The following is a 22,139-nucleotide window of genomic DNA, read 5'->3' as shown; positions in this document are numbered from 1 at the left end:
ATTACAGTTCTGGGATTTAGTAAAAATAAATTAAAGTTTTAAAAAATCCTCTCTCAAATGGAGTTTGAGAGGTAGGAGGGTATAAGGAAATTGTAATGAAAACAGGATTGTTACTATTACGAGCCATATTGTATCTAACCTTAGTGTGTTTAAAGGGAAGACTTAAGTTATATTACATATTTTCAAACTTGTGACTGAAACGCTCTATAGCACTAGAAATTGCTCGCTGTGGGCCGTTTATTTCCCGTCAATCCTTGTATTGGATTCAGTTCGTTAATCAAGACACCAAACAAAATGCTTCAGTGATGGTCACCAGGGGCCTGCAGTCTGATGATGAATATCGCCCAAAGGCCTTGGGGTCTGAAACCCATGCAGACAGCTGCTCAGAAAGACTGAATGAAACATCCCAATTGCCTCTTTTCTTTTTTTAAATTCTTTGTCTATTTTTCCCCTTGATCCTAAGATTGCATTTGGCTGTATTTCTGCCACTGCTTCGAGTTGGTGGAAAATCAGGAGAAAATGCTTTCCCAGTTTCTTCTGACTCTGAAATTCCAACTAACATCCTGGTTTTGAAACTCCTTGCCCAGAACGTGCCAGCATCCCTCTTGGTGGCTTTGTGATCACCCTGCCTGCCAGGGCCTGCAGGCCCAGCATTATCAGATGAGAGGGCTGGGGAAGAGAGGCTAGTCCTCTCTGAGCTGCTATCAGCTATCAGCTTTGATAGCTATCTTAAGCTATCAAAGAATAGGGTCTGGAGGGCTGCCTCTGGATCTAGCCTACAGATACATAGCACAAGAAAGTCTTACCATCATGTCTGCTTTTTCTACATCCTTGGAATATGTTAGGATTACTGTATCCCATGAGTGGATGATGGCAGAGTCATTCCTTGACTTGTTTGTTCCCTGCACCCAAACACATATGCACGCACTAACAGATCTGTTTAGGTTTCCAACATTTTCATTTTCCATACAAGCACTATAAAAACTAAACTAACTCCATAAAAGTCAACCAACTCTGGTTTCTGGAGCTGGGGATGCCTCTGAGCTGAGCCATGGTGGGGTCTGGTGCCCAGAGCTCTGCAGCACCAGGAGCACTGGGTGTTTTGCTGCGTGGTCTCTTGTGTCACAATGTCACCAGGGTGGCAGAGTGCTTCCGCTCTGCTTGCCTGGTTCCGGGGGCTGCTGGGACATATGCGCTCTGGAAAGTAAATGCCTTGGCTACCTGGGCAAGACTGGGAAGACTGATACTTAAACATCCTTCTCTGTGGCAGATCTGTTTATGTTTGTACACACCTATTTTTGTAAAATCCCCCTAAATTAGGTAAGTATTTAGTTCTCACCATCATCTAATCAGCTACTCAAAGGGTAGGTTGATGGTCTATATTTAGTCCAGATATTCAGCAGAGGTGATTAGGGATATATCAAGGAAGAGTGTTTTTTTCTAGGATGTCTTAATGCTCTTTCTTTCTTCCTGTATTACCGCAGCTTCTATCTTTGCTCTCTTTTGTGATGATGTGTCTCTATGTGCAAGAAGCATATGTCAGTGAGAATATTTGTGTACTTTTCTGAACATATTTGAAATAATTTGCCTCTAGAAAGTGATTGTGGTCTGTTTGCCATGAGTAGAGTAGCTGCAGTTCTGATGTGAATTGAAATATCAAATGTTTATGGAAGATGACATAGCAAAGCTGTTTACCATATGGTATATGAGACACAGTGATGCTAGACAATTTTTTTCCCCCTAGAGTATGTTAGGAAAAACTAGAACTAAAATAATGGAATTTATGTGTATTCTTCTGTATTTCAGGCATGCCATTAAGAGTGCTCTCTTATCCAGGGCATGGGTGCAATATAAATATAATATGAATTATGATTTATATTGAGCCAATGCCTTGACACTTCCATCTGAAACTGAGGGCCCGGTCAAGTGGGCACAGTAAGAGAGAGACTGCCTTTGAGATTCACAGTGCAGATCGCTTCTAGTTAGGATGTTGCTGGTGGCATCTTGCATTCACGGCTGATCACAACACCTCTCCCTGCACCTTTGTTTGCTTCTCTGGATCAGAATCCTAGGACAGCTGTGTTCAACTCTCAATTGTTGGATTTTGCATTAACCACAGCACCAGTCTGGAGACTTGTAAGCTGACTTGGTGTCAGCCAGCCTGGGTCTAGAAATGGCACAGTTACGTTTACGTGGAGCTGCATGCTGTGGATTTACTGGCTTGGATTAACACGTCCTTGGGAGTCTCTGCATGACATCATCACTGTATTTCTTATACTACTCCATGTGTTTTCTTTGCAAGAAGATGCGCTCTGAGCCAGGTGAAGGAAGAACCAGTGCTGTGAAGCTTACCAGGTCTCTGCAGGCCTTGAATTTGAGAACTGCTGATCTGCTGTCTCTTGGGTCTTGTGCCATGCCCACCATTAAGATAAGAGTTTATTACAAGAAATGAAATAGATGGGGTGAAGAACCTGGGTCAGGATGCTCCTACTATTGGTAGTGTTTGAACGTGCCTACTTCAAGTAAGTTTGTGTATTTATGCATCGTCCCCTTCCTCTTTTGTGATCTAGGTTGCATGGTTGGACCCTGGAAATGGGATGCCAGTCCCATTCGGGGAGCATAAAGGAAGAAAGAAAATCTCCTAGCTGTTGTTGTTGCTGCTGCTGTGACAGCGAGTGAGAGCCAGCGGCAGGAAAATGTCGACAGTCACATCAGCAATCCAGGCTCCTCAGGGCCCTGTGAATCCACCGCCTCCGGAGGTCACTAATCCTAATAAGCCTGGCCGGAAGACCAACCAATTGCAATATATGCAAAATGTTGTGGTAAAGACCTTGTGGAAGCATCAGTTTGCTTGGCCTTTCTACCAACCTGTTGATGCAATTAAATTGAATTTACCAGTAAGTATCTGTCATTTCCTGCTCTGCATTCTGTTCTTGGAAAGCTGCGTGCTAGTGAGATCAGTTTTCTGATCGTTAGATCAGAATGGTCGGGTTGCTTTTTGTGATTTCCACGAATACTCTCAGACCCACTGAATTTGAAGGTGATGTCTTTCAAAGCTGGAGATCTCTGAAGGAGAAAACTGCCTCACACTTAGTGAAGGGAGACAACAGCACCTAGGCAAGCTGTCTTAGAGCAACTGAAATGTAATGCTTAATTTGTGGCTCACCTGTGGTTGCTTTTACATGACATCACCCCTTGTCCCATTTCTGTCCAACCTGAGTGAGAGCCTTGGAGCCTGCACTCTCATGAGCATTTCGCGTTGGCCTCAGTGTGATTTGTTTCTGATGGGCTTTCCTGGATTTTCCACTGACTTCAGTGTTGAGGAAGACAGGAGAAGCTAATTAGCAAGGATACTTTGGAGCTATCTAGCTCCAAATGCCCATGCTGGAAGCAGAAGGAACAGAACAGTTGCATTTATCCATCATCTCCTGTGCTTGGTGATATGTATCCTGTCTCTGTCAGACCAGAAAGTCCAAGCTCAAGCCAGGTTATTCATCAGTGACTAAAGTTTTACTAAGCTGCTTTCTTCCAGGGAACAATCACATACCTTTTGCCTCTTCAAAGTGGTCCTGTAAGTGTAAAAAGTCAGCAGCTGAGGCAAACACCTAGCCACCTGCTTCGCTCGGACCCTGACCCCTGCCCAGCCTGGTGTCCGTTCATTCGAGCAGCCCGTTGCAAATTAGCTCTGGCTGCTTTGAACAGCTCCGTGATTGCACGTAGGGTTCGAGGGAGCAGGGTTCTGGGATGTGAGGTCTGGAGAGCTCCAGTTACCATAGGTTATGACCTGATTTTATGGACTGGATCAGGAGTCTTTTGAACTCTGTGATGTTGTTGATGGGTGCTATTTAAAGTGCTAGCCAGAAGAGTAAAACACTTAACACCTGTATAATATTTCACCAGGTCTGTGCTCCTTTGTGTCGTCTTTTCGTGGATTTAGTTTCTCACTGAGGAGTTTTGAAGTGGTTTTAAAGGCAGGTTACCAGAGAACTTAAAGGAGTTGCTGGAAGAATAATTGATATTCACATGTGTCCTAAATCAAACCTGCTCGAGCCTGGTAACCAACAGGATTGCCTTTTCTGCCCTAGCATTCCTCGCATGGAAATAGTGTTTCAGGTCACTCTTGAGGGGTTGGGCTCAGAGAACGGCCAGTGGCTGTATGTGGCTTCATGTGATCACGTGATGAGAGGCCTTGCTGCTTTTCTCCAGAATAAGAAAATTAAAGCATATAACCTTGCATGTTTAGAGTGTCTCCAGGGTCATCACAGCCTCTGCAGATGCTTGAGGCCAGCCCAGTGAGAAACTGCAGTAACATGTGGAAGCCTTTGGAGAGTGTTTCAAGGGAGACGCTGAAACTTTTAGTGCGTTCTCCACCGGTGCTGGCATTGACAAACTTCTTTAAGTGATGGGTGTTTCAGTGACAATCTTCTAAAAAGGCAGGCAGAAATGCCGTTTCCTGAACAGCAGCCAATCCATAGTTAAACTGAGCACCCTGCCCAAGCTACTGCTGACACTGCTGCCCCTAATTCTGGTCCCATGCGAGTATAAATTGGATCACTGTCACATTAGTCTAGTTATAAAATGTGGCACTGTTCCACTCTGTGGTGCAAACCCAAACTGCACTTATAACCCCTATAACACTTATAAAAAGCCAATAATGTCCAGGTAGCCACTTGTATGTGTGTTTGAGCATGTGTTGATGAGGGCTGGGGAAGGTTTGTGGTTGTGGAAGGAGTTCTCATGCTTTGTAGTCAAATTTGTAACAATAATAATAGACTGAAAGGCTACAACTTAGAAAAGAAATAAAAGCAAAGATATTTGCAATTTGCGCAAAAATTTGGGGATGTATATTTGGAAGGAGGAATGAGGAGAAAGTTGGGACTAGAAGAAATGTGAACGCAGTCTTTCCTCATAACTCCTTTCCTGTTTCTCCAACAGGATTATCACAAAATAATAAAAAACCCCATGGACATGGGGACGATCAAGAAGCGCCTGGAACATAACTATTATTGGAGTGCCAGTGAATGTATGCAGGATTTCAACACCATGTTTACAAATTGTTACATTTACAACAAGGTAAAGAATCCAGACAAGTTTTGAGCTGGGGCACTGCCTAGAAAAGACCCAACTACTACTGTTACAGTACAGGTTTTGAACGGGCTAACTTTTCGGCGCTACAGGCCCGCCTTGCAAGGTTTTGAAATGCCACTAATTGCAACCACATTACTGGAAGTGTACAAAGCTGTCTTTGTGCTGTGGCTTTCTTCCCCCGCACTAGTTAAAATGGCAAATGTGCTTTTTAACTAAAGGTAGGTCTCTGTTTTGGGATTATGTAGTGAGTTGCTCCAGATTTTGGTCCTTGTATTTTCAGCTAGGAATTCTTTCAGATTAGCTAAAGTTCATGCAACGTTTTGCAGGTGTTAAGTGATATATTAGTGAGAAGTTTTACACTGGCTGTTCAGCAGTAACAATATTTCCTACCTCTCTTAGTAGCAGAGGACAGTTCAGTAAGTAGTATAACTCTGTTCTCTGCCAGTGTTTCATACCTATGTATGCACCTTGTGATTGCATGTTGTTATTTTGGGTTTGGCTTATTTGCTGTTTTGTTATGTTGTTAAAAGCCTGTATTGCTTGTATTATGTTTTCTATGATGGTTTGTCATCATTGACCCATACTGGAGAACAAGCTGAAATAAATTAATTAGTTCAAGCCACGGAGAATATGTTTACACTCTTCTCTTGGACCTGCTGGCAAGCAAGGGTGGACAGCTCATCTGTTCCAGTTTGCTGCTGCTTAAGCTGATAGTGTGCTAGTTATCAGGGCTCCTATTGGAAGTCCTGATATTCTTTGGATGAAGTGTACTTGGAGGCAGTAATATGTACATGTTAGACCAGAAGGAAGAGCAGGAGGGTAGCATACAAACAGGGAGAAGGAGACGTAGTCTGTTTATTCTCAGAGCTTGGATATTATCATTTATTTGAAGGGCAGTGTCACTGAGAATTTCAAAGCCTGATCTTGAGCCTCTTTGCATCTAACATATGGATGGCATAGTACTGGCTTGTCTTCTTGTCCCTGCAGCCCACAGATGACATCGTCCTCATGGCCCAAGCCCTGGAGAAGATATTTCTGCAGAAGGTTGCCCAGATGCCTCAGGAGGAAGTCGAATTATTACCCCCAGTTCCTAAAGGCAAAGGTCGCAAGCCGTCAGCGGGCGCACAAAGTGCAGGTATTAACCTGGTCCAGTGACAGTGAATGTTAAAAGTCTGTTGCTGAGGCCCGACCCACCTTCCAAGCTGCCTGACTGTGCAAATGGTGAGGAGGCTAGGAAAGGAGTGTGTCGTCTAACGGTTAGAGCAGTGGAAGAGGGGGCAAGACTTCTAGATACTGATCTCCTGCTGTTTCAGGGCTCGTCTGTCTTAAGGCCCCTCTGCATATATCATACAAACATCTTACCATCTGTAATGTACCCATCTGCACAACGCTTTGAGGGAGGGCAATGCTGTTGCTTCCCATGTGCAAAGAAGAAACCAAGGCAGAAAGACACAAGGTAGACAGACACCCCAATCTACTACAAGTGACAGACTGTGGCACAGAAAGCTTCTTTGGATCTGGGTTTATACCCAGAATGAAGTGTGATTGCCAAAAAGGATTTATTATGCTATTGCAAAAGGCTATGTAGGGAATTGCGTATCAGTTGAAACTAAGTTTAGTTCAGCTTACCTTGAGCTGATTTTAAATGGGCTTAAGACTGAAACATCCTTAAGCAGAGCAAAACAATTCATAAAGGAGCTTGTGTGGGCTGAATTAAATTGTTGCAAGCATTTTCTGTAAACAAGATCTAATTGTTGCTCTGGGAAAGTCAACTGTTCCTTTTTGTTTTCCCACATCCCAGGTGCCAAATGCAACTGCAACTTCATCCAAGCTCAGAGAAGTTTGGGATGTTGTCTTGTCAGCATCCTTTGATTTAAAAAAAAATGTAGGAGAATATTGATACTTTGTTCATTAATTACTAGATTTGACTCCCTTAACTTTTGGACTAGTAAGCAATTCTTTGACAGTGCAGGTGTAGCATAAGAAACCCTTGCCTGGGTATCAGGAGACATGGGTTGTGCTCCCAGCTCTGTTTGTTGTTTTTTAACTCATGGTGAATCTGAAGTGCTTTGAACTCTTAGGAATCTAGTGGGCAGTAGAGGAGTGGTTGTTACCATTGGCCATGCCTAGTGAAAGCACTCGCAGATGGAAGTCTGTTCCGAACAGCACCTGTCCGAAAGAGTCATTTCCCTCCTCTTCCTCTCCTTGAGCTTCTGCTCTTTGCTGAGAGCAGGATAGCTTTGAGGGCAGCCAGAGGGGTGAAAACTGTCCCAGAGCAACACAGCTCATGTGCAGATCTTGGAGTATTTTGCTTGCATGTGGCTGGCTTAAAGCTCACAGTAGAAGGACTTAAGTCAGTGATTCCTCAGCTTTTTTGGCCCCTGGTAACAGCACCAAGCAAATCACACTCAGTGTCCTCCTTGCTCTTCCTGTGGCCCTAAACTGGGGTCTTTGGCCAAGCCCATGGTTACACAGTCCAGCAGCGGCAGCGTCACTTTGTTCCCAAAGTCTTGTCAGCTCTTGTAACCATCAGTACATTGCAGTGCGTTTTCACTTTGTCGTTTGAAAGGAGCACAGCAAGCAGTGGCCGTGTCTTCCGTCTCCCCGCCGGCCCCGTTCCAGAACGTCCCTCCAGCCGTGTCTCAGACGCCCGTCATTGCTGCCACCCCTGTGCCAACCATCACTGCTAATGTCCCGCCTGTCACTGCCCCTCCCGCCGCTGCTCCCCCTCCGCCTGCTGCTCCGATAATGCCCGTGGTTCCTCCTACACCACCAGTAGTCAAGGTAAACAGAACTCAAGCCCTTCTTCTTGAGAAGGCAATATTGCTAAGCAGTGCTTGTTTTCATCCCCTCGCTGCTGGTTGTGTGCATTACTTTTCTTTGCATTTGACTCCTTGCCTCTCTGACCATCGTTGTCCCTTTGAGATGTGCTCAGACAGATGCTTGCCATCAAGTTTGAGTGGGTTGAGAAAAGTTTTAGCTCATCCCAGCTGAGGGGATGTCAACTTCTTTAATTGCTCTGCCTCAATTAAAAGCTCTTATTTGACCATAGGTTTAGCTAGTGCTGATGCTCCGTGAACCAGAGCTGTCAGAGGTTCCCCAGTTTTGCACCATGTAACCCAAAGCATCTCTTCTCTCTGTAACTGACCCCTTGATTTTACTGGGACTGTTCCTTTAAGATTTGCAGACTCCAGCACTAGGAATGTTCCTCTCTGCCATAAAGCAGTTCAGGACAAGCCTGTCACTCCAGTTGGAGGAGATTGATGTTGCCTGCAGGTTGTGGGTGCATTAGTTCTGTCTTCCTTACTGAGTAATCTGGGAGTTGTCACTGGTGTTTCACTATTTACTGTGTTAATTTATGGTAAATGAAAATATTGCTCTAAATGGTATTTTCCTAGCAAGTTGTGTATTGCTTTAAAATGATGAAAACGTTGCTTAGAGAAAGATGTGGGTGGTTTTTTTTTTTTTTTTTTGGAGCTGGGAAATTAACTGCAGCAATATTGGTGTTCACTGACATGAGGTTGCATGGGCTAGCAGAGCCACTGAATTTATTGTTTTGCTTATTTAAACCTACAGTTTGGGAATTACTAGGGAAATTGGAAGTCAGATCTGCTTACAGCTAAGCTCTGTCCTTTTCAGAAGCCTGTCTCATTCATACTGCAGTTTCTGTCCAAATAACTTGCTTCTGAGAATCAGTTTAATTTTAAAACTCATGGTTGAACATAAGAGTGAGTTTGCCAAGTACATGCTGCAAAACAAATTGTGCTTGAGATTTATTTAAGATTGCTCTTAGACTTCCTGGGGGAACACATTTTTTCCCCCCTTTTTTTCCCCCTCCAGAGGAATAAATCCTTCATAGGAGCACAAGAGAGACCTGGCTGGACAGTCACAGCTTGAATTTATGCGAGATATGTTTTACTTGCTTGAGGCAAAATCATTACATTCTTATTCTTGTCTGTAATAAGCAATCTACCTTGGCACGTCCACTAAATACAAGGGAGTGAGGGCTCATGGGTCTTTGGTGATTAATATGCTTTGGTTCAGAACTTATAGCCTGATCCTGCCACTGGGGACTCAGACATGTGGTTAAGTTACTGACACTTACTAAGTCACCATGCATCAGCTGAGCTGCAGTAATCGACTGGGCGCACTCCTTTCCCTTGGCAAACGTGAGGTAAGAGTCCTTAGTTTGAATCTCAGTGAAATACATAGAACTAACACGTTTTTGCGTCATGTCTGGGGTTGGGTTGGAGACGTGCAAATGGCTGGTTACTGTGGCTCAGATGACATGTGGTAATACATCGTGTTGTAGTCACTGAATTGTGTTTTGAAGCTTCTAGTCACAAGCCCCATTTATCCCAGTGAAGTAATTCTATTTTCTGTCAGAGGGCAGGCAGATCTCACAAATAAGGATGAATTGTGCTAGGTTTCTGCTAGCGTAGCGTGAGAACTGGGTGCATGCTCATGAGGTCTGTCTGTTTGCCCTTTCAGAAAAAGGGAGTGAAGCGAAAAGCGGACACGACCACCCCCACCACCTCTGCGATCACTGCCAGCCGAAGCGAGTCGCCCACCCCCCTCTCGGACCCCAAGCAGGCCAAAATCATCGCTCGACGGGAGAGCGGCGGCCGGCCCATCAAACCACCAAAGAAAGACCTTGAAGATGGAGAGGTCCCCCAGCATGCAGGGAAGAAGGGCAAGCTCTCTGAGCACCTCAAGTACTGTGACAGCATTCTCAAGGAGATGCTCTCGAAGAAGCACGCAGCCTATGCATGGCCCTTTTACAAGCCTGTTGATGCAGAGGCCTTGGAATTACATGACTATCATGATATTATCAAACACCCCATGGATCTCAGTACTGTTAAAGTACGTCCACATTTACCACCTCTTTTGCAGGGTGTCATGGCCCTCTGATTGCAGAGGACTGGCTCCTTCTGGGGGAGGGCAGAGGGGGGACAAGGGTAGAAAAACGAACCTGTTTGGGTATCATTTGGATATTTTTATATTTTGTTTGCTTCCCCTCTCCTTTTTCCCTATGAAGTGGGACATCTTTTTTTTCTTCCCTGCAATGCAGACTGTACAAAGCCATCCTCTCCTCTTTGTGGATAGTCCAGCTATTTAAACTCATGTCCCTGGGACTGCATTGCACTCTGAGAAGAAGAGGTGCAGTATTGCATAAGATTCAATTGATAGTATCCCATTTCCAGAAGCTGCTGCCTACCTGCTTGTTGGCATGATGTGTGGTCCAGATAGGCTTACACTGAGCAATTCCAGCTGGAACCTGATGATCACCTGGTACTCAGGGGAGGGGAAGAAATAATATGATGCTTGTGCAGTTTATGCTTATGTCTTTAAGAGCTTAGTTTGTATGGTTCAAAATTTAAGGTGCTTTTTGCCATCACTTGGGAGGTTTCTCTGAATCCCTCCTAAATATCCATGGAGCAACTTGGTTTCCTAGTTCCCATCTTCTGCTTGGCAACTGGCCATTGGAATCTGTGTTGGTGGAGGTGAGACTTTCTTCCATGTACAGGGAGTTGAGGTGTTTCTGCTGGCTTTCACTAGCATGCCAAAAGTGCTTTGTCCCAGCTGAGCAGTGCCTGGGTTTGTCTAAAATGCCCAGGTGACCAAAGGGTGGCCACATTCCTGATTCTTTCCAGCTTCTTTGGCAAATCCTACGCAAGACTTAGAAGCAGTGCATAATGCTCTGATGTGTCATGTCACTCGGACATGGTGTTGCAGGGTTTCTTACTACAGGTGCAGTAATTTAGAAGTATTCATAGTAGTAATTTTTAGTGGCAAGAACATAGTTGTCATGGCCTGTGCATTGAGGATTAGGCCAAGAGTGTCTGAGTCTTAATCACCATTCTGATGCTGTGATCCTGGGCAAGTTTCCTGCAGCTCTGTGCCTCAGTTTTCCCATCTAGAACATGGGGATAACAATACTTAACCTACCTCACAGGGCTGTTGTGAGGACTGTGGTCTGAAAGGTACTGCTAAGTATTATTATTGATTGGGTTCATACAGATAGGACCAACTCTGTGTTGGCAAAAGTGTTGCAAGTAAGCTGTGGTGGAGTCAAGGTTGGGCACCTTTCTTCTCCTGAGATTGCACTGCCCTTGCTTTTTTTTACATAAGCCAGTGCAACAGACAGTGTTGTCTTAGACTTGTAATGGAGCCAAGCTGTGTTAAAGGCCTGCGACAAGCTCCTGGGAGGAGAGGAGAGAAAGAATGGTGAGCTGAAAACAAAAGGCTTTAGCTTTGGCAGGAGAAAGGGAAATAGGCGCAGGGAAGCTCTCCTGAAGTAGAGACCAGTCAAGACCAAGAGCCTGTGGGAATGGGTTCAGTGGCTTTTGGAATGTATTAATTGCTTCAAGGGCTGTATGGAGAGGAAAGCTTCTAGGCAAGAAGAGGGAGCCTAAACCACAATGGTAGTAGCAGGAGAAAGGGCTAGTTGAATGCCGTAGTCTGGGAGACTGGGACACTGGTGGCTGGCTCTACAGTTCTGCTGACAGAGGAAGGCCCCAATGTTTTCTTGAGTAAGTTCCCATTTTCTCTTGCTCTGAGCGTGGATGATGGAGGGAGAAGTTCCCCTCCATTTCGGCACTGTGATGCATCTGCCATTTGGCTGATCTTGGATAGCCAGTACTGGGGGCCTACTTAGTCCTTGCATGTTTTTTTATTAATAACATGACTCTATGCCTTGCTGTCGAAATTCGTTCACTTGGTTTTGCAGTGAAGTCACTCTTCTCCACTTAGCTTGGAGGTCTGTCCGCATGGTTTGGATCACAGGATCATAAGATAGTTCAGGTTGGAAGGGACTTCAGGAGGTTATGTATTCCTGCCTCATGCTCAAAACAGGATCAGTTCATGCATTCTGATCTGCTCCCTTCCAGAAGTCACTAGTTCCTTTGAGTGGCTTTGCTGAGAGCAAGGCCAGGCCGAGAGTGACTGGGCTGTGAGCAGTAACAGGTTGTAAATGGGATTGTCAGTATTATTCTGTATATCAGATCAGAGGTGCAGTATTTAGGTGCTGTCAGGTACCCTGATATATGGTGTTATGTATACTGTGCACACAGTTACGTCTGCCCAGGCTTCTTGTAGGCTACATGTCAAAATCTGTTCTAAGAGTCTGTAAACTGTCCAGTAGTTTTAACGGAGTTTCAAGGATGTCTGTTTTCCAGTAATGACTGAGATGGGAAGAAGCGTCTCTCGATCAGTGCAATTGCTCTTTTCATTATTGGATTAGAGGGACGGACAGTTATTGATAGCCTTTTCTCTACTAGTCCTGTGAAAACAAGTCATTAGATGGCCACATTCCAGATCAACTCACTCAGTTATTGAACTGATTTCAGTGGGACTGCTGGTGAACCTCATCCTTACAGACCTATTCTCAGCTCATTCACATCTCCTTGACTTCATTGAATGCTGTGGGTCTCTCCAGAGATACCTCGCAGCCTGCTAGATCACCCCCTACAGACCTTGGGAGTGAAAACCTGACTCTGTCAAAGCTGATATTTCCATTGACTTCATCAAGGCTTTGTTCAGGGATATTGTGGAACCCAGATCCTTTTTCTGCACAAATTCTAGTGCCATATACACATTCCTTAATGGATAAGAGAATGAACCTCAAGTGCTCGAGCCAGGATAACTTTTTGCTTGAGGGTGCTCACTCAGCACATGTAAGCCTTTCTTTGAGCTCTGTGTCAAGGGATAGAGGACTGAATATCTTGCTGTTCCTCAGTTCTTAGTCACCTTGATTCAAGATGGACTTTTGACAATCTGGACAAGCCCAGGATATCCTTAAGATAAGCACCTGAGCTACCCCTCAGCATCTCTTCTCCTGGCTGCTCATGTTAGATCCAGTATTACCACACCAATTTCTGCTCAGGCATCAGCAATTTAATACTGTAACTTCTCTATAGAAGCTTACTGTACCTTCAGCAACCTGCTGTCATTTTGTCTGCACCAGTGTAACATTTCTGCTGATACCATTTTAGTCCAAAGCACTGAGCAACTTCGTAGTCCAACTGAAATAAGACTGTACTAACTCTGTCAGCACCTAGTTGTGGATTCATCTGCTCTACCAGATCCAGTTAAGGAACCAGCTGCGCTTACATATTTGCCAGTACAGCTAATGAACTTCTTTCATCAGACTCCTCCGTCAGCTCTGAAACCACCTACCTCTTCATATCCTATTGCTTGTACCAGAGAAGTCCTCTTTGCAGGGCTGTATTGCACGTGTAAGCTGCTATTTTGTATCTCCTTTGCAACTCGGTGGTATTTTTTTTCTTAATATGGCTGTGCTGGCAGTTGAGTTACTCCAGGGCAGGTCATAATGTTCCAGATCTGATTTTTAGTGGCTTCATCATTGCATGCCTCTCCCTGATCTATGTTCAGGTCTTTCCCTCTGGAAGGAGAGGACTTACCTTGCCATGGAGAAGTCATTTCCAGGATGTGACTTCCATGATAGAGGAGCTACCTTGTCCTAGCCTGTGGTGTCCCCCTTCAGCCCAAACTTGGACAGCTTTAGAGCCTTGAAGGACCTTGTAAGGTAGGCAACCCAAGCTCTGCAAATTCCTGTAAAGGCTACTGAGGAGCCCAATCATAGATAATATGCAGCAATGTGTGTTTAATAGGGGAGCCCTCACTCTCAATGCGGTAAGGTCTCCTACAAGAATGACAAAGACCAGTTACTGCAGGCACACAAACGGTATCACAATGACTTCCACGTTACTAACGTTGTTTTACACTTTCCCAACATATCTTTAGTCTCTGCTGCTGAGAAAAAGATCAGGTAGTTTCAGTAGGACCCTAGAAACAATGTTCTGAAAAGACCGGGATTGGTAGGAAAGGAATCATACCCTTCTGCTAGCTACTCTTATGAGTTGCTATTACTACTCCTTGAAGTTTCACATCACTTACTGACAGACTGCCAGCAGAACTGAGAAGATCATGCACTGTTGGTAAGGACAGTTGGTAACCCAAGACTTCATTTCATGCTTCTTAATGCACAGCCACAGTAGTTGCCACAGGCCATGAGATGTTTTGGTTCTGACTTTCACAGGCAGGTATCAAACACACAGAGGACTTTCCCTTTGGAGTTGCAGAATTTTTCAGCTCTTCGTACAACTGAGGACATGAGAACTATGTATCTTTTGAAGGGTTTTACACCTGTCTTGAAGAGGAAATGAAAGTATGGGCCATATTCTAGCCTGAGGCCCTTCTGCTGTTCCACCAGATCCCAGATCAGACCTGTCCTCGCACATCACCTTAACGCTTACAATTATCAAGGCACCTGCCTGGATTTCTGTGCATGTGTTACACTGTCATGGAGATTTCTGCAATGGATTTTGCTATTAGCAAGGCAGTTCTCCAATCATGGTCCACTTGGGACTCTAAGACCAAGCTCCAGCTATATTATAATCACATAACATAGGATATGCACTTGGCACAACAATCTGAAGGAGAAGTTGCCTCCCAGTAACTGAAGGCCCTCAAGCTGTGTTGTCCATCTATGCCTTCTGCATCCTGTTTTCCTTTCCTCTAAGTTACACTGCTCTAGGATTTTATGGCTAAAAGGAAAGTGAGGAGCAGGAAATATACACCATCCCTATCAGCAATTGCAAAGACAATATGAAAATTGCAAAAGCTAAAAGCTGCTGAGATCAAGTTTACATTTGTTCTAACAGAGGAACGTGCATATGAATAATGTATTTTTGAGACGTGGTTTGGTGGCTTCTCTTTGGAAAGGATTCTGTGCTGTATTCTGCAGAATCTACGTGCAGTGCTGTGATTCCTTGGATTGACGCCTTCTTCACACTTGAATCTCTTTATAGTCCTAATTTTACTCTTTTTAAAAGCATAGATCTCCGATTGCACTTTTTCTGCAAGTGTGGGTGATATTCTCCTTCTGTACTTTAGCAGCATAGGACAGAAAGCTGGTGACAAATTAGTGGCAGACCCAGTAGAGTCTTTCCACATGGTAGAATTTTTCTTAATAAACTTGTTTGAAGTGCTGTCTGGTACTGTTTTTTTATGAAGAGTTTTATTATCTTTTGCTCTTGGCCTGTAGATAATAGCATGACTTCTCTGAGATGCAGTATATAATATATTAAGTGCATGGAACAGAAACCTGCCATTTGTAGGCAGTGTAATTCTCCAGTGTGAGGTGGCTTTCTCTATGGCTCTGAACGGTTTTAGATTTAATTATGCACAAGTGACAAAGGTTGTGGTAAAGTGGTACCACTAATGGCCTTCAAACTAATCTTGAATGAATTATGTAAGAAAGTTAAACATAAACATTACTGTAGCTAAAATAGATTCCACAATGCCTGCCGCTTGTCACTTTAGTTCTCTGGTTATATGAGGTTTGATTTTTTTTCTTCAGGGAATGTCCCTCGTGTAGGAGCATTTTACTCGAGCTGTGCAGCAAGCAAAGGTGTGCTGCAGAAGGATTTGGAGATTGTTTTCTCCAAGTGCGTGGTGGAGGAGCCAGGTTGGTGGTCATGACTGTCTGTGGCAGGTGAGAGGTTGAGGAGCTATAGCTGAACTGTGGGCTTCTTGCAGCAGGGAATGAAGGGGTGCGACGAAGCACCGTGCTGGAGCTAGGACTGAGGGAGAAGTCTCCAGAGGTTTGTCATCAGTGAGCACAGCTCCACATAAGTGCTCTGATAGTCATCACAGAGGTGAGAAAAAAGAGCAGAACTGTTTGGAGTAGGGAGAGGAAAGGATAAAAGCAGGGGGAGAGAGGGAGACAGGCATGGATTGCCCTGTAAGTACTCCGAGGCAGCAGCCTTATTTCCCCTTGGTAGGTGCGACGCTTGCTGTGAACCTGGCTGCTCTAGCAGCATTGCACTTCTGCCCTGAGCAAGGGCAGCCAGGGACCAACTGTCGTACGCCAAGGTGCAGCTCGGAGCATCTCTTCCAGCTCTTTCCTCTGGCTTTTGGGTCACAGCAGCAGCAATACAGATGTCTCTGCCTTTTATTTATGCAGTGGTGAGCAAGCAATAGTCCTCACTGTGTAAGAGGATTTGTATGAAGTGTTTACTTTTGGAATAAAGTACTACCTCAGGGGATATAAATATGCTAGTCAGTTAATTTTCTTGCAATGAATTGCTGTGGTTTCAGAGCAGCTGAGTCTGGGGTTTTTAAAGTAAGGAGACATTCTTTCAGGGAATTCTTAAAGATTTCTTTAATTACGCCTATTCTAGAGGGTTTCTGAGGTAATAGAAAAGGGGCTTCACAAAGCAGCTCTTCTTGTTGAGGCAGTTTCTGTAAGGTGCAATTAGGCCCCCAGAAATCAGGCTGAGTCCTCCCTAACTGATGGAGAGAGTGTTTTCTCTGCTGCGGTCATTCGAACTATTTGGCCCTAGCCCTCATCAGCACCTGCCCTACTGCCTGCAAGCCATGCCGCATGGCTGCCCCGGCCTCCTGTCCTGAAACCCTGAATTTAAAAATATGCTGGAATTATGGGACAGGGACTAGAAAGCCGTAATGTGGACATTGAATGACAAATCACTTGGATTCAACTTCCTTGTTAAGAGTCCTGGGGAGTGCGGTGGCTGGTTCAGAAATCGTGCTTTTTGAGGACAGTTTGATGGAACTGAGGTGGTTTAGTCTTGAGAAGAAGGAAGGGAGACATGTTAGGTCTTCAAACATAAAAAGATTGCTGTAAAAGGGGAGACAACAAGTTTTCTCTGCATCCACCGTGTACAGGGCAGGACATACCTTAGAGTAAGAGTTGTGTTATATGCTAGGAAACAAACTCCTGAACATTAATGATTTTTTAAACAATAGAATTGATTGCTGAGTGAAAAATGAGATTGCTGTGGTAGAAGTTGCATGGGGCAGAACATGGCCTAGCAGGCCTCCCAGCGCCTCTTCCAGTCCTGCTGTTCATGACTCTCTGACTTGCAATTGTAAATGCAACCTAATTTTTTAAGCAGCTGAGTATCTCAAAGTGAATTTGTCACCCAGAGATATTCCACTCCATCAGTTTAAACTCTTTTCTTTCTTTTGTCAAGTTAATTTTTCTTTACAAGAAAACAAAAAAAAAAAATCCACAGATTAAAATGCTTTGGGGCTAGAAAAAAAACATTGGTTTTGGATGCAAGTGAAGCCTCAGACACTGAAATGTACTTGGTAGGCTATAATCAGCCATTGAGCATGCCAAACAAATACAAGCGCATCAAAAAAGCCTTTCATGCAATAAGACGTATTTTAAAATAAATGGTCCCTTTCTTTTGAACATACCGTTTTGCTTTGGAATTGGCCTGAAGCGCTTTTCAAACAAGGCCAGCTCTCCTTCAGACTGGAGGAGCACAAATCTATTTCCCCTTCCATCTCTGTGCTGCAGCTCTGAGCTCCAGCTCTTTCTTCTAGCTTTTCGCCAAGAGAACGAGGTCTCATGACAGAAGTTTGACAGCAGTTTGGCTGCAGCCCAGCAGGGAACGCTGCAGAAATGTTATCACCCTGCGTGCAGGTCCCGCTGCAGCTACCTCGCTGGAGGTGAAATTCTGCCCCATTCTTCAGAACAAAAGCACTTCTGGGAGCCATTTCAATACTCTTAAGGTAGTTACAAGGTCTAACATGTAGCTGTGAAATACAACATAAGGAAAATCTTTTTTACTGTGACTGAGCACTGGAACAGGTTGCCCAGAGAGGTTGTGGAATCTCCATCCTTGGAGATAATCAAAAGCTGTCTGGGCATGGTCCTGAGCAACCTACTCTAGGTGACCCTGCTGGAGCGGGGGGTTCGGACTAGATGAGGTTGGAAAGGACCTTTATATCAACTGTTCTGTGATCTCTAGCTTCCACTGAATGAAAGGGAATTTTGCTCGTGTTGAGACATCTAGTCTGGGTTACAGACCCCAGCACCCCTTCTCTGCCCTGGAGACATCTGCAGCCTGTCTGCCAGGCAGCTCCTTCACTTCTCTGAGGGATACAGGTGCAGCAGAGATGCAAAAGGGAGGCCTGCAAATGCTTGGCAAATAGAGTATTTCTTTAAACCCAGAACTTTCAAATGCAAATGAAATCTAGTGTTAGCTTTTTTTTTTTAATTCCCTTTTGGTAGGAGTAATCAAAGTTAAGGTTTTATGCATAGTAGTAATATATGCATAAAATCAATTAAGCTCTGGGAATGCTGTAAACTGTTCTGTAAACCCAAGTCATTCAGTCCCAAACAGCAAGTGCAATGGATGAAAGTGAGAGCTGGAAAAATAGGAGAAAGAAACCAGGTGCGAATACTTAACTCCTGATATTTGTCCTCACTGCATTACCAAATAACATTAGGAACAGATTCCTAAAGGGTGAATTCTGTATCCATTCTCTCAGTTGAACTTTTTAAATCGTGAGTGGATGCTGTAGCTTAACTGTAAGTGCTGTAGGAATCACCAAGCGAAATTCATGCCCTGTATTAGCAGGAGGTCAGAGTGGATGGTCATGATCTTTTCTGCCCTTTCAGATCTACAGAAGTGTGGGGGGAAAAAAAATCACGTAGAAATATACATGTAAGGCACTCGTATAATTGTAATTGGTTGGTTGTTGACTTCCGCTCTTCTCATCCATGTTCCTTGCTTACATTAGTTTCTGAGCCAGCAAACCCTGGTTTTTATCATTTTAGATTTTTTCTAACTACTGTTCTCTCAGACAAATGTGATTTTTTTTTTTTTTCAAAGCTGTTTTGAGTTCTCTGCATGATGTTCATGCCTCCGTGTAGTTGCTACAAATGCCTTTTGCTTACGGCTTTTTCTCACCTTTCCCTTTGGCTTGTTTGTTTGCAGAAAAAAATGGACAGTCGAGAATACCAGGACGCACAAGGTTTTGCGGCAGATATTCGGTTAATGTTCTCTAATTGTTACAAGTACAATCCTCCAGACCACGAAGTGGTAGCCATGGCCAGGAAGCTCCAGGTAAAGATGTTGGCAGATGCATCTTTCAGAGTACCCTTAGTTCAGCTGTAAGGGGGACTGTTTGGAGATCTGAGCATGGATCTGTCCTCGGCACCAGCAAGGGAGAGCCTGTGGTTCCTCCAGTCCTTGGAAAGAACCCCAATAGATGCTCTCTGCTGCAGAACCACAGTGCTCTTTGCATGGCATGGCCGCAAGCCATGTTCTGCTCAAAAAATGTTTTAATTGTTGCTGTGTAAAGTAATAGGAGAATTTCCTTGGGCTTACAGAATCTACTCCTCTGTACACACACCTTAGAGCTGGAAGAAATTGTGCGGAATGAAAACAGTGCCAGCCACGCACAATCCTGGAGCCAGTGCCTGAGCCTGTTGGTAGGGTATTCTGGCATTGAGGCCAGCTGTGCTGTCGGCATCTGAAGGCTGGATTCCTGCCTGACCGTTGTGCAAGAGCTAAAGACTAGCTCAGGGATCTCTCAGCACTGAGCAGAGGAGCAGCGGAAAGCGAAGCAAACCCAGAGGGAAGCGTGTTAGAAATGCCAGAATGGATCAAGCCTAGGATCCATTTAGTCCCATGCCTGTCTTTGGCAGTAGCCACTGCACGGAAAATGTAGAAGCTTCCCAGGAGGCAGAGCCTGTCACCCTCCCACAACCTTCCCATCCAAAAATGGATCTCAGAGGGAGATTCAGAAAACTTTGAGTCTAGTTCTAACCCACTGCAAGCCTTTCATTTCCTCCTTCAAGAGAGGAGGAATCATCTCTTACCATGATGATTTCAACCCCTGCTCTAGAGCGCTTATCTTCATTATTTATTTGTACAGCACCTTGCCCAACAAAGTAAGACCCTTACCCATGGTGTGGTGCCTGGTATGTTTTAAAAGCCAGAGTGAGGACGTTCTGGCTGAGGCTGCTCTTGTCAACAGTTTTTTTTCCCCTTTTTGTAGGATGTCTTTGAGATGAGGTTTGCAAAGATGCCTGATGAGCCTGCAGAGACCCCACCTGCGCCTCCCCCAACAGCACCAGTGGTGAGCAAAAGCACAGAGAGCAGTCACAGCAGCGAGGAAAGCTCCTCCGACTCGGATAGCTCTGACTCGGAAGAAGAGCGAGCGACTCGGCTAGCAGAGCTCCAGGAGCAGGTAAAATGGCCAAGCTGTGTGTCTGTGTATGCATGCCTGGGTGGTAGAAAGAACTTAGCAGGAAGAAGTGTCTAATTTTGTTCTTAAAAACCCATCCATGCTGGGATGCAGCAGAGCGATCTCCCCTTCTGCCAGCTCAAGGAAAAAACTCTCAGATATGAAAAATGCATATTTTTGACATTGTGTTAACTTTCTTTGGCATAACTGTTCTTAGTGTTGATGCTCTGTGCTTCCTTCTGGGATCCCAAAGTACTCAGCTGTCATGAATGAAGGTGCACAGAGTACAAGGGATCTGGGAAGAACTGAGACCCATTTTGTGTGAGAGAGTTCAGGCACAACAAAATCTGCCACAAGTTTCCTGTGGCCTATTGTCCCCCTGTTCCCTAGCTATGAAACTGAGCTGTTTTGACTGTTGTGGTTGTCAACCCATAAGCCAGGGGCTTTCTTATTATGCAGATATACAATGCTAAATGTGGTAGTGTTTGTATCTGCTACTGTAATATGACAAAATGTTAATAAAATTTCTTACCCGGTGTCTCAAAGCAAGCCAGTAGGAGAGCTGAGAAGAGAACCCAGGATTCTGGAGTGCAGGTTATTGGTACTCTAGATAAAGCTATGTTAACTCGTTTTTCAGGGGCGAATAAAAATTAAGAGTTAAGTTTTCACTTGGGAGTCAACTTCTGCAGACTTGTACTAAAGAACGATTTCAAATCAAGCAAAGTTGCCTGAGTTCAATCAGTAGATTGTGCTTGATCACTAACTTTGGGATATACTTGTGTGGAATGCAGAGGAAGGGTATCAGGAGGTGGAGGCATTAGTTATCTTTACCTTGAAGTCTGACTTATTTTTTTCATTATTCTCCACCAGCTAAAAGCTGTCCACGAGCAGCTAGCTGCATTGTCACAAGCACCGGTGAACAAACCAAAGAAAAAAAAGGAGAAGAAAGAAAAAGAGAAGAAAAAGAAAGACAAAGAGAAGGAAAAAGAGAAGCACAAAGTAAAAAGTGAGGAGGAGAAGAAACCCAAGGTTGCTCAACCACCAAAACAAACCCAGCAGAAGAAAGCCCCAGCTAAAAAAGCAAACAGCACGACCACAGCTAACAGGTGAGAGCTTGCCTCCTGTTAGGTGCCTCAGGTGGGAATGCCAAGAGCTTTCAGCCCTGTTCTCCTATCCCTCCTCTTTCCATTGAATTCCCTGGTGAAGCTCAGTTGTCAGAGCAGTTAACTCACTACTGAATAGCGTCCCCATTCCCAGGCATCTCCAGGGAGTTTTTAAATTAGAGCTGGCAGTGGAGCCATCATATTTCCACTGTACGACTCTGAGAGTGATCAGGCAGGGATTCTGAAATAAGGTTTTGCTTTTTGCCTTTTGCCCAGCCAGCAAGAACATGCCATTTCATTGCTACCCCCCTGCTGCTACTTGGGCTTCTTGTCATGCCTTGGAGGGCCAAAATATAATAGGAAGGGAACAGCTGATCTCAGATTTCTGAACTCTTTCAGAAGTCCTGGTACTGTTCAAACCATCTGGCTAGAGGTTCAAAGTCGAAAGCATGGGGATGTTCGTTACAAGGGGAGTAGAAGAGAGTTCATTGCTCCTGTATACCCATGAATGTTTCCATGCTTGCCAACCCCCTAGGCAGCCCAAGAAAGGAGGCAAACAGGCGTCTGCAACCTATGATTCCGACGAGGAGGAGGAAGGTCTGCCCATGACCTATGATGAGAAACGACAGCTCAGCTTGGACATCAACCGCCTGCCTGGAGAGAAGCTGGGCAGGGTGGTGCACATCATCCAGTCACGGGAACCTTCCCTCAGGGACTCCAACCCCGATGAGATAGAAATAGATTTTGAAACATTGAAGCCCACAACTTTACGAGAACTGGAGAGATACGTGAAATCTTGTTTACAGAAAAAACAAAGGAAACCATTTTGTAAGTTACCTCCTGGGGCATGTGTTCCCCCACCAGCTCTTGGGCTCAGCTTTGGAGTCCGGGCATGTGTGTTGGGATTCTCTTATC

At 44.6% G+C, this 22,139-nt stretch overlaps 1 protein-coding gene across 9 annotated transcripts in view; it reads left to right on the top strand.

Moving 5' to 3' along the window:
* The window catches only part of BRD3 (bromodomain containing 3), a 46,194-nt gene that overhangs the window by 16,058 nt on the left and 7,997 nt on the right, over positions 1–22,139 (top strand). For 5 of the 9 annotated variants that reach the window (XM_026062006.1, XM_026062004.1, XM_026062011.1 and 2 more), the window contains exons 2-11: positions 2,571–2,897; positions 4,936–5,073; positions 6,076–6,223; positions 7,658–7,872; positions 9,580–9,951; positions 17,467–17,655; positions 18,867–18,995; positions 19,933–20,124; positions 20,992–21,227; positions 21,760–22,052. In XM_026062006.1, the coding sequence (XP_025917791.1) occupies positions 2,697–2,897; positions 4,936–5,073; positions 6,076–6,223; positions 7,658–7,872; positions 9,580–9,951; positions 17,467–17,655; positions 18,867–18,995; positions 19,933–20,124; positions 20,992–21,227; positions 21,760–22,052 (2,113 nt within the window). In that variant the 5' untranslated portion in view covers positions 2,571–2,696. Of the gene's footprint in view, positions 1–1,806; positions 2,356–2,570; positions 2,898–4,935; positions 5,074–6,075; positions 6,224–7,657; positions 7,873–9,132; positions 9,263–9,579; positions 9,952–17,466; positions 17,656–18,866; positions 18,996–19,932; positions 20,125–20,991; positions 21,228–21,759; positions 22,053–22,139 lie in introns of those variants that run through there. The other 4 variants (XM_026062009.1, XM_026062008.1, XM_026062005.1 and 1 more) reach the window with 3 other exon arrangements.

Source organism: Apteryx rowi, unplaced genomic scaffold (genome assembly GCF_003343035.1).
Source record: "Apteryx rowi isolate R43461 unplaced genomic scaffold, aptRow1 scaffold_19, whole genome shotgun sequence".
Classification (NCBI taxonomy): Eukaryota; Metazoa; Chordata; class Aves; order Apterygiformes; family Apterygidae; genus Apteryx; species Apteryx rowi.
The sequence above is the reverse complement of the archived record's forward strand: the minus strand, read 5'-3'. Positions and strand labels throughout refer to the sequence as shown.